We start from the raw sequence: 21,462 nt of genomic DNA, 5'->3' as shown, positions 1-21,462 counted from the left end.
GTCTCCTTTTTCTCTCTCTTGAGCTCTCACTCTCTTGCTCTGTCTTATTATGTGAGACCTTCCACCATGTTACGATGCAGCAAGAAGGCCCTCACCAGATGTGGCCCCTTGATCTTGGACATCCCAGCCTCCAGAACCATGAGCCAAATAAACTTCTATTGTTTATAAAGGATGCAGTCTGTAATATTCTGTCATAGCGGCAGAAAACGGACTAACAACAACTTTTATGCACTTGCTTATGTGTTGGTTTGGAATTATTCTCTAATTTGCTCACGCTTGTATGGTATGTGTTTCCTTATTCTGTGTATCTCTGGGTGTTATATTTAATATTTGTACAGACTTCCTCTGACATTTCCCAGTTCAGGTTTCTGATTTCTTCTTTCTAAAATCTATTCTCGAGATTTGAAAGCATTCTTCTATGATTTGTTATTCATATATACCATACTATAACATCTAGAAAAAAATACTCTGAATAGCATACTGAGCAATGGAGATCTTCATCATGAATTTTCTAATGAGTATAAAATGTTGCTGGGCAAGTTTCTATTTAAGTCATGCTCGCTAGGCTTGACTAACTGCAGACATTCACAGGGTGTATGCTGCAGAGGGCTTTACTTTCAACAAGGTAAGGCTGTACCTCCCTTAGGGACTAATTCAGGGTATTCAACAAGGGATCAGACTAGGCCCATTTGGGGTTGTTAAGGAACTAAAACTAGCTCACGAGAAACTCAAATCAGCTCTTGAAAAGAGGGGCTGCTTAGAAGAATGCAGTAGGAAATTTCATGGGATACAAGGACAGACAGCAAAGCTTAGCAGGCTTCAGAGGGCCAAAGTGTAGAATTCATAGTGAACCCACTCACTAATCCTCTCTGTCTCACTCTCTCAAGCATGGTTCTTTCAGTTTCCTGCTTCTCCGTTTTATTTTTCTTCTCAGGATGAGCTTCTGTTTCATATGGTTTCTGCTCTCCCATGACTTCAGCACGCATCTGGGTCAATAATAGTCTCCTCTGTAGAGATCTCTTATATGTTTTTTTTAAAAAGATTTATTTTTAAAAATAGAATAACATATGCACTAGCAAAAACCATGACTAAAAATGTATAATAATTTTTAAAAGCATATTAATTTCTCTCTTTTCCAAGCTCTCTGATTTTTAGTACCTCTCCCCAAAGTTTAAGAGTTTCCTGTGTAGCTTTCTGGAAAAAAAATATATATATATAAGGATATACACATACATAGATACATACACACACATATACACAAAATGACTAGAAATGCAAATATTCTTTTTATTTACACAAAAGTTGTCCTCCCTATATACTACTCAACACTTTTAAAACAAATCTTAATTGCATATTTGGCATTCTTTCCGTATTAGTTGGCACAAAATTTACCTTTTTTCTTTTTAGTGGTTACATGTGGCTAGATTGTATTTAATTTTATGTAACTATTATGATTTATTAGATAATCTCTCCATGATGATGGGCCTCTAGGTTGTATCTGGTTTTCTGTTGAAAATAATACTGTAGTGAACAATCTTGTATGTCTGTCTACTACAAGTTTAATGGAGTTTTAGCTCTTACATCTGTTTAATGATTAAAGTTAATTTTTATATGTGGTGTAAGGATAAAGATTCTTTTTTCCTTTTTGCATATTGCTATACAATTGTTTTAGCACTGTTGAAAATTTTCCTTTCTAGTATGTAGAAATACAGTTGAATTTAAAATATTGACCTTGTTTGTATCCTGTAATTTTGATAAACTCACTAGTTCTAGTAATGCTTTTATAAATTCCATCAGATTTTTAAATAGATAATCATGTAATCTTCAAATTAAGCCTATTTTACTTCTTCCCCTTTAATCTGGATTTTTAAATTTTCTTTTGCTTGACTTATTATTCTGGCTTCACCACAGTATTCAAAATAAATGATGAGAGCAGATATCCTTGGCTTGTTTCTGATCTTAAGGTGAAAGCATTTAGATTTTCACCATTAAGTGTGGTGTTAACTTTAGGTTTTTCCTAGATTCCCGTATCAGATGACGTTCCTTTCAATTTCTACTCTATTGAGAGTTTTTTTGTTGTTTGTTTTTAAATTTTGAATACATGTTGAATTTTTTTCAAATGCTTTTTCTGCATCGATCAAGATGATCAAATGGTTTTTCTTTTATATTCTGTTAATATGAATCTAAGTATGCTTTTTTGATTACATATGTAAAGTGAATGCCTACCAGTAGAATTACAGAGACAAAGGGTATGGGCATTTGGTAGATTTTGACTAATAATTTCTCAAAAAGATTGTTTACACTTTCATGTTGTCTCAGAATGCTTATTTCTCTTAACACTATTATCAAACTTTTTAAAATCTTGACAGTATGAGAGGAGACAAATGGTATCTCATTATTTTGATTTGCCGTTTAGTGAGATTTAGCATCTTTTATACATTTGAATTTTTTAAGTCTTTTTCTTGTTTATTGTATATACTCTTGATATAATAAGAAAACTAGCTCCTGATGAAAACCTTCTTTTCTAGGTATTTTTTGGAAAAATATTAGTACTTAAAACAATTCTCTTGGTTGTAGAGACTTTTTTCCTTGTATGCAATTATGTTTATCAATTTTTTTCTTAGGGCTTGTGAGTTTTCTATTCTACTTGAAAATATTCCTTGCCTACACCAAGACTACAATGTATTTACCTATTTTTTTTTAAAAAAAATTTTGAGCCACCATACTCTATTTTGGAGAAAGGAATGAGGTAGCAATCTGGCTTAACTTTTTTTCTAAATAGCCAGCAAGTTAAGCCAGCATTATTTATTGAACAGTATTATTTAGTCCATCTTTTGCCTATTGATTTGAAATGTGATTTTTATCATAAACCCTATTTGTGTATTTGAGTCTACTTTTGGGTTCTAAAGATCTGACTACTTATTTCTACCCCTGTGGCATAATGTTTTAATTACTATAGCAGTATAACATGTTTTAGTGTCTGGTCAAATTATGTTCACTAATTATTCTTTTGCAAAATTTTCATGTTACGTGGTTTTCTTTTTTTCTTTTTTTTTGAGACTGAGTTTCACTCCATTGCCCAAAGTGGAGCGCAGTGGCATGATCTCAGCTCTCTGTAACCTACGCCTCCCAGGTTTAAGTTATTCTCCTGCCTCAGCCTCCTGAGTAGCTGGGATTACAGGCACCTGCACCACGCCTGGCTAATTTTTCTGTTTTTAGTAGAGACGAGGTTTCACCATGTTGGCCTGGCTGGTCAAACTCTTGACCTCAAGTGATTTGTCTGCCTCGGCCTCCCAAAGTGCGGGGATTACAGGTGTAAGCCACTGTGCCCAGCCCTCATGTGTTTAATTTTCTAATGAAGTTTAACATCATCTTGTCAAATTCTTAAAAAAAACTTAAAATGGCTGGACGCAGTGGCTAACACCTGTAATCCTAGGACTTTGGGAGGCCAAGGTGGGTGGATTGCCTGAGCTCAGGAGTTTGAGACCAGCCTGGGCAAAACAGCGAAACCCTGTCTCTGCTAAAATACAAAAAAATTAGCTGGGTGTGGTGGCATGCACCTGTAATCCCAGTTACTTGGGAGGCTTAGGCAAGAAAATTGCTTGAACCTGGGAGGCAGAGGTTGTGATGAGCTGAGATCACGCCATTGCACTCCAGCCCGGGTGACAGAGTGAGACTCTGTCTCAAAAAAAAAAAAAAAAAAAAAAAAAAAAAAATTATAACATTTACTTTCAGACTAAATTTAGGAAGAATTGACATCTTCACAGTAAGATTTTTCTATCCAAGCATAAGGTATATGGTTTTGCATTTTTTTTGTCTCTTTTCATTTAATCCATTGATTTTAAGATTTTACTTTTGTGTATTCTGCTCTGCTCTCGTTTGGTTTATCTTTGGGCATTTTATTCTCTTTAATTCCTATTAAAATGGTATTTCCTTTCTGGCTGATTAGTTTTAACATATAGAAAAATATATTTTGAAATTGCTTGATTTCTATATACTAATTTTATACTCCTCAATAAATCAACTTAATTTTTTTCATTGTTAAACTTTGATTTTCCAGGAATAAATCATTCCACTATTTTATTTTCACTATCTTCCCAGTGTTTATTTCTATTCTTTTTTTTTTTTTAATCTAATTGCAGTGGCTAATACTTCAAAAACAATGAAAAATTATATAGTGTTTGTGAGAGATACTTGTCTTTTTTCTTGATTTTTATTAGCAATGGTTGTAGAAATCCACGATTAACTAAGATGTTGTCTTTTGGTTTGAGAGAGATGTTTCTGTGCTGTTTAAATGCTAGGAAGGAATTAACCCATTTGAATTTTTCTAATGGTCTAAAAATTACAATGGATATCAAAATTTACCAAATTAATTTTGGATTTCCATTTTTAATGGTGTTTTATACTTTGATATATTAATGGGAAAATCATAGTAATATATTCCCTAATGTTGCATTATCTTCACTAAATTCTAATCGTTGATTTTTTTTCTGTGGTTTTATGTTTGTTTGTTTTTAATTTTAAGTTTTTGTGGGTACATAGTAGGTGTATATATTTATGGGGTACATGAGATTTTGATACAGGCATATAATGCATAATAATCACATCAGGGTAAATGGCGTATCCACCTCAAGTATTTATCATTTCTTTGTATTACAAACAACCTAATTATGCTTTTAGTTATTTTTAAATGTACAATAAATTAGTGTTGATTGTAGTCATCCCATTGTGCTATCAAATACTAGATCATATTCAATTTTTTTGTACCCATTAACCATCCCTACTCCCCACCACCACTACCTTCCTAGCCTCCGGTAACTATCCTTCTACTCTGTCTCCATGAGTTCAATTATTTTAATATTTAGCTTTCACAAGTAAGTGAGAGCATGCAAAGTTTGTCTTTTCATGCCGGGCTTATTTCACCTGACATAATTACCTCCAGTTCCATCCATGTTGTTGGAAATGACAGGATCTCATTCTTTTTATGGCTGAATAATATTCCATTGTATATATAACCTGATTTTCTTTATCCATTTATCTGTTGATGGACACTTAGGTTGTTTCCAAATCTTGGGTATTGTGAACAGTGCTACAATAAACATGGGAGTGCAGATAGTTCTTCAGTATACTGATAACTTTTCCTTTGGGGTATACCTAGCAGTGGGATTACTGAATCATATGGTAGTTTTGTTTTTAGTTTTTTGAAGAACCTCCATACTGTTCTCCATAGTGATTGTATTAATTTATATTCCCACCAACAGTGTACAAGGATTTACTTTTCTCCATATTCTTGCCAGTCATTTGTTATTGCCTATTTTTTTGGATAAAAGCCATTTTAACTGGGGTGAGATGACATCTGATTGTAATTTTGATTCACATTTCTCTGATTATTGATTTTGAGCACCTTTTCATAAACCTATTTGCCATTTTTGAGAAATGTCTACTTAGATCATTTGTTCATTTTAAAATCAGATTAGATTTTTCTTATAGAGTTGTTTGATCTCCTTATATATTCTGGTTATTAATACCTTGTCAGATGGATAGTTTGCAGCTATTTTCTCTCATTCTGTGGGTCGTCTCCTCACTTTATTGTTTCCTTTGCTGTTAGAAGCTTTTAAACTTGATGTGATCCCATTTGTCCATGTTTGCTGTGGCTGCCTGTGCCTGTAGCGTATCACTCAAGAAATCATTGCCCAGCCCAATGTCCTGGAGAATTTCTCCATTATTTTCTTTGAGTAGTTTCATAGTTTGAGGTCTTAGATTTAAGTCTTTAATCCATTTAGATTTTATTTCATTCATTTGCATATGGATAACCAATTTTCCCAGCACCGTTTATTGAGGAGCCTGTCCTTTCCTCAATGTATGTTTGTGGCAGCTTTGTCAAATATGAGTTCACTGTAAATGCATTGATTTGTTTCTGGGTTCTCTATTCTGTCCTATTGGTCTATATATCTATTATTATGCCACTGCCATGCTGTTTTGGTTACTATAGCTCTGTAGTATAATTTGAAGTTAGGTAAAGTGATTCTTCTAGTTTTGTTTGTTTTGTTCAGGATAGCTTTGGCTATTCTGGGTCTTTTGTGGCTCCATATATATTTTAGGATGTTTTTTCTATTTATGTGAAGAATGACATTGGTATTTTGATAAGGAATGCATTGAATCTGTAGATTGCTTGGGGTAGTATGGACATTTTAACAATATTGATTCTTTCAAACTATGAACATGGACTATCTTTCCCTTTTCTTGTGTGTCCTGTTCAATTTCTTTCATCAATATTTTATAGTTTTCGTTGTAGAGATCTTTCATTTTTTTGGGTTAATTCCTAGGTATTTTATTTGTAGCTATTGCAAATGGGATTACTTTCTTGATTTTTTTTTCCAATTGTTTGCTATTGGCTTATAGAAATGCTACCGATTTTTATATGTTGATTTTGTATCCTGAAACTTTACTGAATTCCAATTTTTTTAATAGAGTTTCGGTTTTTCCAAATATAAGATCATATCATCTACAGACAAGGCTAATTGACTTCTTCCTTTCCAATTTGGATGCCTTTTATTTCTCTTGTCTGATTGCTCTAGTGAGGACTTCCAGGACTACGTTGAGTAACAGTGGTGAAAGTGGGCATCCTTGTCATATACCAGATATTAGTGGAAAGGCTTTCAATGTTTCCCCGTTCAGTATGTGGGTCTGTCATATGCAACTTTTATTGTATTGAGGTATGTTCCTTCTATACCTGGGTTTTTAAGGGTTTTTATCAAGAAGGGATGTTGAGTTTTATCAAATGCTTTTTTGGAGTGAACTGAAATGATCATATGATTTTTGTCCTTCATTCTGTTGATATGATGTGTCACATCCTGGAATAAATCCCACTTGGTCAGGAGGAATAATCTTTTTAATGTATTGTTGAATTTGGTTTGCTAGTATTTTGTTGAAGAGTTTTGCTTCTATGTTCATTAGGAATATTAGCCTGTAGTTTCCTTTTTTTTGATATGTCTTTGTCAGGTTTTGGTATCAGGTTAACACCAGCCTCATAAAATAAGTTTGAAAGTATTCCCTCCTCCTCTATTTTTCAGAATAGCTTAAGTAGGTTCGGCATTAGTTCTTCTTTAAATGTTTGGTAAAATTCAGCAGTGAAGCCATCAGCTTCCAGGATTTTCTTTGTTGGGAGACTTTTTTTATGACTTTGATCTCATTACTTGTTATTGGTCTATTTAGGTTTTTGATTTCTTCATGGTTCAATCTTGGTAGGTTGTATATGTCTAGGAACCTATCCATTCTAGATCTTTCCAATTTATTGATATATAGTTACTCATAGTAGTCACTAATGATCATTTGGATTTCTGTGGTATCAGTTGTAATGTCTCCTTTTCATCTCTGATTTTATTTGAGTTGTCTTTTTTTTTTTTTTAAGTCTGGCTAAAGGTTTGTCAATTTTATGTATCTTTTCAAAAAACAAACTTTTTGTTTCCTTTACTTTGGTATTGTTTTCTTCATTTCAATTTTATTTCTACTCTGAACTTTATTATTTCATTTCTTCTAGTAATTTTGGTTTTGGTTTGCTCTTGCTTTTCTAGTTTTTTTGTTTGTTTGTTTGTTTTTTGAGATGGAGTCTTGCTCTGTCTCCCAGTCTGTAGTGCAGTGGCACAATCTTGGCTCACTGCAACCTCTGCCTCTTGGGTTCAAGCGATTCTCCTGCCTCAGCTTCCTGAGTAGCTTGGATTACAGGTGTGTGCCAGCATACCTGGCTAATTTTTGTATTTTAGTAAAGACAGGGTTTCACCACGTTGGGCAGGCTGGTCTCGAACTCTTGACCTCAAGTGACCTGCCTGCCTTGTCCCAAAGTGCTGGGATTACAGGTGTGAGCCACTGTGCCCAGCCATTTTTCTAGTTCTTTAAGATGCATCATTAAGTTGTTTATTTGAAGTTTTTCTACTTTTTTTGATGTAGGCACTTGTAGCTATAACCATTCCTCTTAGCACTGCTTTCACTGTATCCCATAGGTTTTGGTGTGTAGTGTTTCTGTTATCATTTGCTACAGTACACTTTTAAGTTTCCTTCTTAATTTCTTCATTGACCCACTGGTCATTCAGGAACATATTGTTTAATTTCCATGTGTTTGTACAGTTTCCAAAATTCCTATTGGTACTGATTTCTAGTTTTAATCCATCATGGTTGGAGAAGGTATTTGATATAATTTCAATTATTTTGAATTTTTTAAGACTAATTTGGTGGCATAACATACGATCTATCCTCGGGAATGATACATGTTCTGGGGAAAATGTGTATTCTGCAGCCATTGTATGAAATGTTCTGTAACTATCTATTAGGCCCATTTGATCTGTAATGCAGATAAAGTCCAATGTTTCTTTGTTGATTTTCTGTCTGGATGATCTGTTCGATGCTTAAAGTGAGGTATTGAAGTCTCTAGCTATTGATTTATTGGAGCCTCTCTTTAGTTCTAAAATTTACTTTGCATATCAGAATGCTTCAGTGTTAGGTGCATATATTTACGTTTGTTATATCCTTTTCCTGAATGAACCCCTTTGCCATTATATAATGACCTTATTTGTCTCTTTGTATAGTTTTTGTCTTGAAAACTATTTTGTCTAATGTAAGTATAGCTACTTCTGTTCTTTTTTGGCTTCCGTTTGCATAGAATACCTTTTTTTCATCCAAATAGAAGCCCAAAGTAGTTTATTTTCAGTCTATGTGTGCCTTGATAAGTGAAGTAAGTTTCTTGTAGGCAACAGATCATTAGGTCATTAAAAAAAATCTGTTCAGCCACTCTGTCCTTCGATTGGAGAGTTTAGTTCATTTATATTCAATATTATTGATAAGGACTTAATTCTGCCATTTTGTCATTTGTTACACTTTCTGATTGTTTTTGTGGTTATCTCTTCTTTCTTTCCTTTTTTTCTTTTTAGTGAAGGTGATTTTCTCTGGTGGTATGTTTTGATTACTTGCTTTCTATTTTTTGTGTATCTGTTATTTTTTTTATTTGAAGTTACCATGAGGCTTGCAAATAATATCTTATAATCCATTATTTTATTAATAAACTAATGATAACAGTGATTTCATAAGCAAACAAGCAAAGAGAAATTAACTCTTTAACTTCATCTCCTTGCTTTTTTGGCTGTTTACATCTTATTGTACTGTCTATGTCTTAAAAAGTTGCTGTAGTTATTTTTGATCAGTTCATCTTTTAGTCTTTCTACTCAAGATATGTGTAGTTTATATACCACAATTAGTGTCATAATATTCTGTGTTTTTCTGTGTGCTTACTATTACCAGTGAGTTTTGTACCTTCAAATAATTTATTCTTTTTGACATCCTTTTTTTCAGATTGAAGAACTCTCTTTAGCACTTCTTGTAGGTCAGGTCTGGTGCTGATCAAATCCCTCAGCTTTTGTTCGTCTGGGAAAGTCTTTATTTTTCCTTCCTGTTTGAAGGATATTTTGGATGGATATACTATTCTAGGATAAAAGTTTTTTTCCTTCAGCAATTTAAATATGCCATGTCACTCTCTCCTCTTCAGTAAAGTTTCTACTGAGGAGTCTGCTGTCAGATGACTGGAGCTCCTTTGTATGTAATTTGTTTCATTTCTCCTGCTGCTTGTAGGATCTTTTATTTATTTTTCACCTTTTGCAGTTTGATTACTAAATGTCTTAAGGTGGTTTTCTTTGGGTTAAATTGGCTTGGTCTTCTATAATCTTCTTATACTTGAATATTGATATCTTCCTCTAGGTTTAGGAAGTTCTCTGTTACTATCCCTTTGAATAAACATTCTACCCCTTTCTCTCTTTCTATCTTCTCTTTAAGGCCAATAACTCTTAGATTTGCCCTTTTGAGGCTACTTTCTAGATCTTATAGGTGTGCGTTCTTTTTTTATTATGTATTTTTCTTTTGTCTACTCTGACTATATTTTCAAATAGCCTGTCTTCAAGCTCACTAATTCTTTCTTCTGCTTGATCAATTCTGCTGTTGAGACTCTGATGCATTCTTCAGCATGTCAATTGAATTTTTCATGACAGAGTGTCTGCTTGATTGTTTTCAATTATTTCAATCTCTATTAAATTTATCTGATAGAATTCTGAATTCCTTCTCTGTGTTATCTTGGATTTTGCTGAGTTTCCTCAAAGCAGCTATTTTAAATTCTCTGTCTGAAGGGTCAGATATCTCTGTCTCCCCAGGATTGGTCGCTGGTACCTTATTTAGTTTGTTTGGTTAGGTCATGTTTTCCTGGATGGTCTAGACATTTGTGGATGTTTCTTGGCTAGGCATTAAAGAGTTGGGTATTTATTGTGTTCTTCACAATCTGGGCTTGTTTGTACTTGTCGTTTTAGGAAGGCTTTCCAGGTATTCAAAGGGACATGAGTGTTGTGATCTAAGTTTTTGGTCACAGCAGCGATATCTGCATCAGGGGACACCCCAAGCCTGGTAACATTGTGGTTCTTGCAGACTCATATAGGTACCACCATGGTGGTCTTAGATAAGATCTGGAAGAATTCTCTGGAATACCAGGTAGAGATTCTTGTTCTCTTCCCTTACTTTCTCCCAAACAGAGTCTCTCTCTCTCTCTCTTTGCTGAGCTGCCTAAAGCTGCGAGAGGGGTGACACAAGTACCCCTGTGGCCACCACCACTGGGACTATGCGGAGTCAGACCTGAAGCCAGCACAGTTCTGGGTCTTGCCCGAGGCCGGCAGTAACCACTGCCTGGCTACTGCCTACATTCACTCAAGTCCCTAGGGCTCTACAGTCAGCAGGTGATGAAGCTGGCTAGGCTTGTGTTCTCCCCTTTAGGGCAGCAGTTTCCCCTGGTCCTACGTGGGCTCAGTGATGCTGTCTGGAAGCCAGGGGCTGAGTCAGAAACCTTAGGGATGTACCTGGTGCTCTATTATACTGAGGCTGAGCTGGCACCCAAGCCACAAAACAAAGTCCTTCCGACTCTTCCCTCCCCTTTCCATAGCAGAGGAGTCTCCCTGTGGCCACCATCCAGGCCACAGCAAGACTGCCTGACTACAGCCAATGTTCATTCAAGGCCCAAATGCTCCTCAGTCAGCTTATGATGAATGCTGCCAGGCCTGGGACTCTCCCTTCAGGGTAGTAGGCTTCCCCCACCCCTGGCCCAGAGCAGGTCCGGAAATGCCATCCAAGAGCCAAGGCCTAGAACTGAGGACCCCAAGAGCCCACTTAGTGCTCTACCCTACTGTGGCTGAGCTGCTGCCTAAGCTGCAAGACAAAGTCTCCTTTACTCTTTTCTCTCCTTTTCTCAAGCAGGAGTCCCTCCCCATTGCTACCACAGTTAGGTAGATCACACCTGAGGCCAGCATGTCTTTGAATCTTACCCAAGGCCCGCTGCAAATACTGCCTGGATACCACCGCTGGATATTCAGGGCCCAAGTGATCTTATTAGCAAGTGATGAATCCTGTCAGGACTGGGTCCTTCCCTTTAGGGCAGCAGGTTTCCTTCTGGCCCAGGGTGTGTCTAGAAATGTCATAGAGGAGATAGGACCTCAGGACTCTTCCTGGTGCCCTGTCCTACTGTGGCTGAGCTGGTATCCACGTTGCAAGACAAAGTCCTCTTTACTCTTCCTTCTCCTCTCCTCAAGCAGAAGGAAAGAGTCTCTTCTGGAGCTGTGAGCTGCACTGCCTGGGGTTGGAAGAGGGGTGGCACAAACACTCCTTGGCACTGGCTGTTGTGTTACTAAGTTGCATACCCACCAAGTCCACTGACTTTGAGCCCAGTACAGCGTCAGGACTTGCCCAGGAATTGCAGTCTTTGTGGCCTAGACTACTTTTCAGATTTCTTTAGAACCCCAGAGCAATTTAGTTCATGGTGGTGAGGCTTGCCAGAACTCAAGTTCCTGTCACTGGGAGGTACAATTTCCCCCTGGCTAGGTTGTTCTAAGTGCTTCCTCTGTGGGTGCTGGCTGAGTTCTGCCTGGTGTTACTTTCTACTGTGACAGGGCAGCACCGCGTTCCAATGCAAAGTTCCCCAATCACTGTGCTCTCCCTCCTGCAAGTGCACAGACTATCTATGTGTGCCACATGGCTGCCGCTGGGAGACTGGGGGAAGGGTGGCATCAGCAATTCAAGATTGTCTTTCCTACCCTCTTCAGTGCCTCTTTCAGTAATATGAAGTTAAAACCAGGTATTGCGATCACTCATCTGATTTTAGGTTCTTATGAAGGTGCTTTTTTGTGTGGATAGTTTTTCAGTTTGGTGTTCCTATAGGGAGGACTATCAGTGGAAGCTTCTATTTGGTCATCTTGCTCTGCCTCTAACCCAAGATTCTCCTATTGGCTGATTTTTAATTTAGCATTTTTATACAGGTATTCTTAAATGAGGTTGATTGTAGTTTTATTTTTCTGTGCTACTTTTATCATGTTTTGGTAGGAATATTTTGTTATCTTACTCTAAGTGATTTGAAGCTTTTTTTCTTTCTTCATGACCTGGAAAACATAAATAGCATTGGAATTATCTTTTTCTTCATGACCTGGAAAACATAAATAGCATTGGAATTATCTGTTCTTTGAAGGTCTGGAAGAATTTATTGTTAAAACTATCTGAGCCTGTGGCTTTTTGAGGGCTAGCTCTTTTTTTTTAATATTCTGAATTTCTTCCATTATTATGTCTTCTTAAGTTTTCTATTTCCTTTGGGTTCAATTTTTGTTATTTATATTTATCTAAGCATTCATTTTATAATTATTTATAATCACAAAAATATTTATAATTTAGTGATTTTCAAAGTCAAAATTTTTAAATTTCTTATGCATCTTTTTCTTTTCTATTTTTATTTGTGTTTTTCTCTTTTGATTAATCTATTTTATCTATTTTACTGTTTTGTCCCCAGAGAACTACACCTTTAATTTAATTATATATTCTACTGTTTTTCTGTTTTCTAACTCATCAATTTCTGCTTTTATTTTTTTTCTACTTTCCTTATGCTTATTTTATTTATCTATTTCTACCTTTTTGAATAGAATATTTTAAAAAATTCTTTTAAATTATAATTTGCTTGGTAAAATGTTTAATTCTGTAAGATTTTGTTTTCAGCCCAGTTTCTTAAGTTTTTTGCTTAATAGTATCTTCAATATTTTTATTTGTATATACTCTGTAATTTCAGTTTTAACTTTTTGTTTTATATCAAGACCTACAAGAATTTTAATATTTTCAGGTGGCTAGGTTTCTTCTTTTCATTATTAATATTTAGTTTTATTGTAGTGTGGTCAGGGAAGATTGTTCAAATTTCATTTTCTTGGAATGTATTGAGGCTTTACTTTGTGGCTGAATGTATTTTTAAAATTAAAATATCCCATTAGTGCTTGAAAATAAATTTTATGTTAAATACGCACTTATTGATGTGCATCTAATGGGTTAATCTTTTTATTGTATCATATATTTCTTATTGTCACCTTGTTCTGTCATAGCTGACAATGTCTTTTACTATTATTGTGTTTTGTTGATTTCTTCTATAAGTTTATGCTTTTATGAATTTTGACACATTGTGTTTGATACTGAAGGATTTATGACCTCTATAAGCTTATTATTGGTTTAAACTCTGCCCATTCTAACAGTGTATGGAATAGTATCTGGTGCCTAGTAATTGCTCAATTACTATTGTTGAATGTAAAATAACCCCTTATGTTCTTTGATAGTTTTTAACTTTACTGTTTTCTGATATTAATATTATGACTCTTTGGTTTTGTTACCATTTACCTGGTTTATCTTTGACTTTTTTTTTTTTTTTTTTTTTACTTTTAAAGTTTCTGAGTCATAGATAGACTGAACAGCTTGTTTTAGATGTGGATATCTATAGATCTGTTTTTTCTATGTTTTGACCTTATTTAAGAATCTTATGTTTATTGATAGAATAGATATTTACCTCTGTTTTTAATGTCTGGCTCACCACCACCTTCGCTCGTCCTCTCTTACTCCACGGATTGTCTTTTTGTTGTTTGATGTTTGTATGTGTGTTCATATGAGTAAGTGTGCTTTTTTTGTTATGTCAAAGACTTATAGTCTATTTTTAGGTCTTTTAGAGATTTGATAACTTTATGTGGTTTTAGCATCCATTTATCAATTTATCAATTATCTATTGCCTACTTACTGAAATTCATGAGAAAATTAACATACGTATTTTCTCCTTATTAATACTGTCTTTTTGCTTGGTTACCTTAATTTTAAAGAGGATATTTAAATCTCAGTTTCTTAATTTAGCATCTAAAATATAAAGAAAAGTGAGGAAATTTCACCCTTATTTTTCTCTGTTTAATTTGATTATTCACTTTTATTTTTGAAATGTATAACATTTCCCTTTTGTAAACATACTTCACACTGTTGATTAGCTTTATTTCTAAGGATAAATGGGTTCAGTTCTTATTAGACTTTTTACTAGGGCTTCACATTTATCTCTTGGTTAGCTGGATTTTGGAATCATGTGACTTTTTCAGGAAGGACTCAAGCTGTTGCATGTCTGAAAGTGTCTGTTGTTGTCTTTATACTTCAACAACAGTTTGGCTGAATATAAAAATATTCACTCACACTTTTTTTCCCTTCGGAACTTTGTACATTCTGGGCATGGTGGCTCATGCCTGTAATCTCATCACTTTGAAAGGCCAGGGTGGGAGGATCACTTGAGCCCAGGAGTTCAAGACCAGCCTGGGCTGTTAGGAAGACCCTGTCTTTACCAAAAAAAAAAAAAAATTCACCCAGGTGTGTTAGTGTGCACCTGTGGTCCCATCTACTCCAGAGGCTGAGGTGGGAGGATTGCTTGAGCCTGGGAGGTTGAGGCTGCAGTGAGCCATGATTGTGTCATTGCACTCCTGCCTGGACAACAGAGTAAGACCTTGTCTCAAGAAAAAAAAAAAAAAAGAGCTTTTTCATATACATGGTTTACATATTTTTCTGGTTTTGAATGTTAATTGGAGAGAAACCTGAGCTTGTGTTTTATTTGCTTTTATTTGGTTTGGGGGCTGTGTGTGTGTGCATGTATCCTATTGCATTAGGGTTCTCTAGAGGCACAGAACTAATAGGATATATGTATATATGAAAGGGAGCATATTAAGGAGAACTGACTCACATGACAAGGTAAAGTCATCTGCAAGTTGAGGAGCAAGGAAGTCAGTGGTAGAGCAGTCCAAGTCCCAAAACCTCAAAAGTAGGGAGGCCGACAGTGCAGCCTTCAGTCTGTGGCCAACAGCCTGAGAGTCCCTGGCAAACCACTGGTCTAAGTCCAAGAGTCCAAAACCTGAAGAACTTGGAGTCTGATGTTTGAGGGCAGGAAGCATCCAGCACAGGAGAAAAATGAAGTCCAGAAGACTCAGCAAGTCCAGTCCTTCCATGTTCTTCTGCTTGCTTTATCCTAGCCGCTCTGGCACCTGATTAGATGGTCCCACCTAGATTGAGGGTGAGTCTGCCTCTCCCAGTCCACTAACTCAAATGTTAATCTCCTTTGGCAACACCCTCACAGGCACATCCAGTGATATGGACAGGAGACAGGGAAATACTAGGTAGAAGAGGGCAGTTCCCTAGCAAAGACCCCACCCACAGGCATGGAAACCCATGGCCCTAATGGGAAGAGGCATTGTCTTTTCATGCCCAAAAGCTGCCTTTTGGCATGCCATGCCCTCCTATCCTGTACCCATATAAACCTCAAACCCCAGGCTCCACAGAAGATGAGACAAACAGAAGAACGGCAGAATGGCACAGCAGAGAGAAGAAAAGGAGCATCTGAACACCAAGAGGAATTCAGCTGGGGGCAGTTGGAGAAGAGATCTGCCGCTGGACAGCCAAGCTTCAGGGGAAGATCATCTTCCCACCCCATCCCCTTTCCAGCTCCCCATCCATCCCACTGAGAGCCACCTCCACCACTCAATAAAATCCCCACATTCACCACCCTCAAGTCTGTGCAACCTGATTCTTCCTGGTTGCTGGACAAGGTCCTGGGTACCGAGGGCACTGAGCTGGTTAACACTTAAGCCATCTGCAGATGGCAATGCTAAAAGAGTGCACTATAACACAAGCCCGCTTGGGCTTTCGGAGTCTTGGGTACCCACCTCTAGATGCTAACTTGGGTCAGGAGCCCCCAAGATGCTCACCCCAGATCCTGCACCTGCCTGTCTATGTGCTCCCCATCCCATAAGGAGTTTGAGCAGGCACACAGCCAAAGAGTCAAGCCACACCCCTGTAGCATGTCCTGCGAGAGGGGTCAGGGAACTCTCCCGTTTCACGAGGAACAATAATTCGGATCTTTTAATCCAAGCAAGTCGACACTAAATATTAACCATCACACATATACCTAAAAAAATATTTCTCTACCTTGATGTTCAGTGATTTTAACAGGAAATATTTGTTTTTCTGAGAGTTGTTAATTTTTCCCTCAGATTTGTGGGTTTCTGAGTGTTAGGGGCAGCCACAGTTGATGGATATCAGCTTTACTCTTCTTTCTGAAGTGTCATTTAATGTGCTGTTTAGGGTCATTCCCCCTGATACGCAACTCCTAGAGCATGGTTTTGGAAATGTTCCTTGTTTTAGAATAGAGCCTGATTATTTCTCCTACTTCCTTTTAAGAGCCTAGTATTGGCCAGGTGTAGTGGCTTATGTCTGTAATCCCAGCACTTTGGGAAGCTGAGTCAGGAGGATCGCTTTAGCCCAGGAGTTTGAGATTAGCGTGGGCAACATGGGAAGACCCTGTCTTTACTCTCTACCCCACTAAAAAAATTAGCTGGGTGTGGTAGCACACGCTTGTGGTCCCAGCTATTAATACTTGGGAGGCTGAGATAGGATGATTGTTTGAGCCCAGGAGGTTGAGGCTACAGTGGGCCATGATCACACCACTGCACTACAGCCTGGGTGACAGAGTGAGAGCCTGTCTCAAAAAAAAAAAAAAAAAAAAAAAAAAAAAGCCTAGTGTTGAGTAATACATGTAAAAAGTTCTTAATAAATTCTTATTGAATGTATAAGTGAATGAACCTAGACGCATTTTCCTGCTGCTGTCTTTCCTTCTCTATTTTTCTCTAAATAGAGATGAAATGGCCTTTGCAAAAATTATATCAGTGAGAAAATTATGGCAGTGGGGGAGATTTGATCTAGCCAACCCCTCTAGTGCCGTTAGCCTTCAAGCTGCCTTCAGTTATTCCTGGGTTAGCTTTAGGAGACATTTAGTTTATAGTTATAATAGCCCTTCACCAAAACTCAGCTGCCTTTGCAAAGCTAATGAGAGAGCACCAGGCTAGAAGGAGAGGAGCCTGAATTCTGCTAAGGTGTAGACAAACCTGATTGCCAGCCATTATTTCGGAGGTCACAAGATATGCAACTTCCCCAATTACTCCTGGAGATAACATCACTATTTTTGAACCTAGGATTGGTCTTTTAAGATATCTTTTCAGGTTTTTCTTTTTTGACATGTCTGACACCTGGCTCCACATGGATGACCAACTCCTTCTGTGGCCCCACCCAGCAGCAACACAGAGCAAGAGGACAGCTTCAACTCCCTGTGATTTCATCTCTGACCCAACCAATCAGCAGCAAGTACCCAGTACCTCGCCACTCCCACCCCTTTCTTCAAGCTGCCTTTGAAAAACCCCTAACCTTCAAGCTTTCAAGGAGATTGATTTGAGTAATAATTCCATCTCCCACGTGGTGTGGCTGGCCTCATGTCAAACTTTCTTTACTGCAATGCCATGAATTGATTTTGTTTGTGCAGTAGGCAGGAAGAACCCATCAGGCAGTTACAGGGAGTGTTGCTGGGATTTTTCAATATTTTGTTCCTTCACCATATCATAAATCCCATCACACTCGTGAGAAGAGAGTGAACTGCTTGAGCAGTGTGATTCCTGGGATCTTCTATCTATCATTTTCACTGACTGCTACTCTTCAAAGATTATGGCACGAAGTTATATCACTTCTTTTGTTTGATTACTGCTAGTATATTTTGATTTGTTTGCTGGATTTCAAGTTTCCATTTTAGTGTTGTTCATTCATTTTGTTTTAGGGAGAGAAGATACTTGACTTCACTTTGCCATCTCATCCCAGAAGTCATAACATTTTTTTAAACAAATTTGGAACCTCCAGAGCAGAGCTCAGTTTCTTCTTCCTCCTTATATTTTTTGGTAGAACCTAGTGTAACTTGAATGAAATTGGCATTTATTAACTATTAACTTAATGAATAAATAACTTATGGAAATTTTGGCTAATTTATGACCTGTTATTGAAAGAAGTATAGATGGTGTACAGTCACCTTGAAAAAAGTATCATTTCTGATTAATCTTAAGAGGTGATGGGCAAAGCAGCAAGGAATGAGCAGTAAGACATGGGAGAATCAGCCACACGTTAGACTGAGCATGCTTAGTGCTCACTGCAACCCTGAAGAATTGAGTTCATCTATTGCTTTTGACCTAATGTTGGAAATAAGCTCCTAGGGCCTCTGAAAAGATACAGGTGAATGATCAGAAATTTATCAGGAGCACCTTTCTCCTTTGTTTTTAGGTTTTTTTTTCCTTCTTCACTAAACACATCAGTTTTAAGGGCACCATGTGAAATTTCGTTTTTGATTCCTTTTATTGCTAACCCCAAGGCCCACTTTAGACTATTCTTCATTTTCCCTCCAGGCCTTTCACTGGCTGCTTAAGGGCTAGTTAATGCATATTTCTCTCTTCTTTTATGTGACTCTGTTTAGCCTTGGGCAGATGTAGCTTCATGCCAGTGGGCAGTTTCTTTTCAGGGACAGGATGAGAAAAATCACACAGCTTTGTAGTGATGAGTGGTTTTGTTTATCTCAGTTTCTGCGTGTTGATCTTCTTTCTCTTTTCCTCCTTCAGAAGGAAGGAACAAGAGTTGGACGGGAAGAAGAAAGTCATTTGTATTCTTCTGACTATTGATTTTCCTTGTACCATTCAGCAGTTCAGTAGTTTTTCGTAACTATAGCTCTGCATTTAGCGGCAGTTTGGGCTGGGACATCAGCCATATTGTGGGACTGACTGTATTTCAGTAAGCAAGAAGTGGATCGAGAAGGTGAATTTCTGACAATATGAGTGTGGGTGCTTTATATTTACTTCTTTTCACTCAAATTATCTAACATAGAGTGAGGATAAAAAAAGAAGAAATATGAGTCAAACGCCTGGTTGGTTTTTGTTGGTCTTATGTTAGTGGTTTACTGTTTCTTACACAAGCAAAGTGCTCACCCACATAGACTTAGTAACTTTTTAGAGTAGTTTCAGGGGGGTGGTGGGGAAATGCTTCGGGGAGATGGGATTCACCATGGGTATGAATACCAGAATATATACTGTTACAGGTTAACGACACAGATGTCTTAAAAACCTTATTACGGAAATGGAAAAACATACAAAAGTAAACAGAACCTAATCATGCAACCCCATATACTCAGCTCCAATAATTATCCCCACATGACCAATGTTGTTTCAAGTGTACCCATTGTTATTTTCTTCTTTCCTATGTTATTCCAGACATATCATTTCATTATGTATTGTTAAAAGATAAGGACACTTTTATTTTTTTGAGATGGAATCTCGCACTGTCACCCGGGCTGGAGGGCAATGACACGATCTTGGTTCACTACAACTTCTGCCTCCTGGGTTCACACGATTCTCCTGCCTCAGCCTCCTGAGTAGCTGGGATTACAGGCACACACCACCACACCTGGTTAATTTTTTGTATTTTTAGTGGAGACAGGGTTTCACTATATTGGCCAGACTGGTCTCAAACTCCTGACCTCGTGATCCATCTGCCTTAGCCTTTCAAAGTGCTGGGATTACAGGCGTGAGCCACCATGCCAGACCCAAGGACACTTTTAAAAAACATAACCACAAATACAATTATTGAGATGGAAGATCAATTTCTCTTGACCCTTTCGCAGGTGGGAACTGGAATGCACCGGCTCTGGGTCCAGCCAGCCACTTTGGCACTGGCAGTGACAAACTTCACTCACTGGAACCCACTGGGCTCAACCCCTCATGGGAAGGAGCACGCAGGCAAGCAGGTGTCTGGGCCAGGGCAAGTTCTTTTGGGCTCCGGCCCCATGGCAGTGTCTAGGGGTGTGTTACAATTAATACTCTTTCAGCTTTGCTGCCTGTGGACAGCTTAGGTGTTAAACAGCTCAGTGAAGAGTCAGTGTGACAGCCTTTCTGGGTTTCTGCACCCAGTGCATCCTGAATTCTTGTCCAGAGTCCAGGAAGAATCAGGTCACACAGAAGTTTAGAAAGGTGATGAATGTGGAGAATTTTATTAAGCAGTGGAAGTGGCTCTCAGCAGAAGCGGAGCTGGAAAGGGGATGGAGCAGGAAGAAGGTGATCTTTCCCTGAGGCCCAGCTGCCTGCGGCTGGGCTCCTCTCCAAAGTCATCCCATCTGAAGTTAATCCACATCTATCCATAGTGTCCAATGTTCAGTTGCTTCTTCTGTCAATGTCCAGCTGCTTCTTTACCAGCAGAGGTCTAGGGTTTATTTGGGCACAGAATAGGAGGGGCGAGGAAGGTCAAAAAGGCAACATTTGGGCAGGAAAACAGGGATAACTGTTCTCATTTAGGGCCCTGGTTTCCAGACTTGAGGGTGGGCCCTTTGCCCGGGAACCATCCTCTTCTACCCAGTATTTCCCTACCTCCTGTCTGTATCATTATCACAACTAAAACATAATTAACTATACTTTCTTAATATCAGATAACTAGTCAGTGTTCTAATGATCTCATAAATGTTACAATTTTTTAACTTGATGGTGTAAATCCATACTTTATTTCACATTTGATATGTATTTTAAGCTTCTTTTAATCCCAAGGTTACCCTTTTCCATTTATTTATTTTTATTTGCAATTTATTTTCTGAGGAAATTGGGTCATTGGTCTTGCAGAGTTCCTTACAGTCTAGTTTTTGCTTATTGACCTCCATGGTGTTTAACATGTTGCCCTGCCCTTTGTTGTTTCTGTAAATTGGCCATCTAAAAGCTTGATCAGATTCAGGTTTCATTTTTTTGGCGAATCTGTTTCTTAGGTGTTCTTGCATGAGGAAACAGAATGTTCGATGTTCTATCTTTTTTGTGATGCTAGAAATCTAGAGTCCAAAATCTCTATGGTGTAATGTTTGACAAAACTGAACCACAGATTATTTCATGGCTTAAAGTATGTCCTCTGCTGATAATTGAAACCACACTCTGATGGAAGTCTGTAGACATTCAATCCTGGTAAGATAAAGCAGTGGCTGGGACATCAGTTTACAGCCATATGTGAAACTACTCATTATAGTGTGATGTTTATATGTGGGCAATTTACCACTCTCTTGGGGTGGCGGTGGGAGTGGATCTGGAGCTCAGCTGTTCTCTGGTGGTGCAAGACCAGCCCTTTTGTTGTTAATCACAAAGAGAGGTCATGTTAAGTGCATTTGTTCTTGTCAAGAGCCATAGAGAGATACAGCCCCTGCCCTTTAGTTTGCTTCCTAAAAAGAAAGAAGAATAA

The 21,462-nt window shown here is 37.6% G+C and overlaps 1 protein-coding gene across 1 annotated transcript in view; it reads left to right on the top strand.

Annotated features, from left to right (window-relative positions):
• The first annotated feature begins 593 nt into the window (after window positions 1-593).
• MYO3B (myosin IIIB) overlaps window positions 594-21,462 on the top strand; it is a 498,102-nt gene continuing 477,233 nt past the window's right edge. Inside the window, exon 1 of the mRNA XM_050751472.1 lies at window positions 594-625. Within this exon, the coding sequence (XP_050607429.1) occupies window positions 597-625 (29 nt within the window). The 5' untranslated portion in view covers window positions 594-596. The remainder of the gene's footprint in view (window positions 626-21,462) is intronic.

The sequence above is a fragment of the Macaca thibetana genome, chromosome 12 (assembly GCF_024542745.1).
Source record: "Macaca thibetana thibetana isolate TM-01 chromosome 12, ASM2454274v1, whole genome shotgun sequence".
Classification (NCBI taxonomy): domain Eukaryota; kingdom Metazoa; phylum Chordata; class Mammalia; order Primates; family Cercopithecidae; genus Macaca; species Macaca thibetana.
The sequence above is the reverse complement of the archived record's forward strand: the minus strand, read 5'-3'. Positions and strand labels throughout refer to the sequence as shown.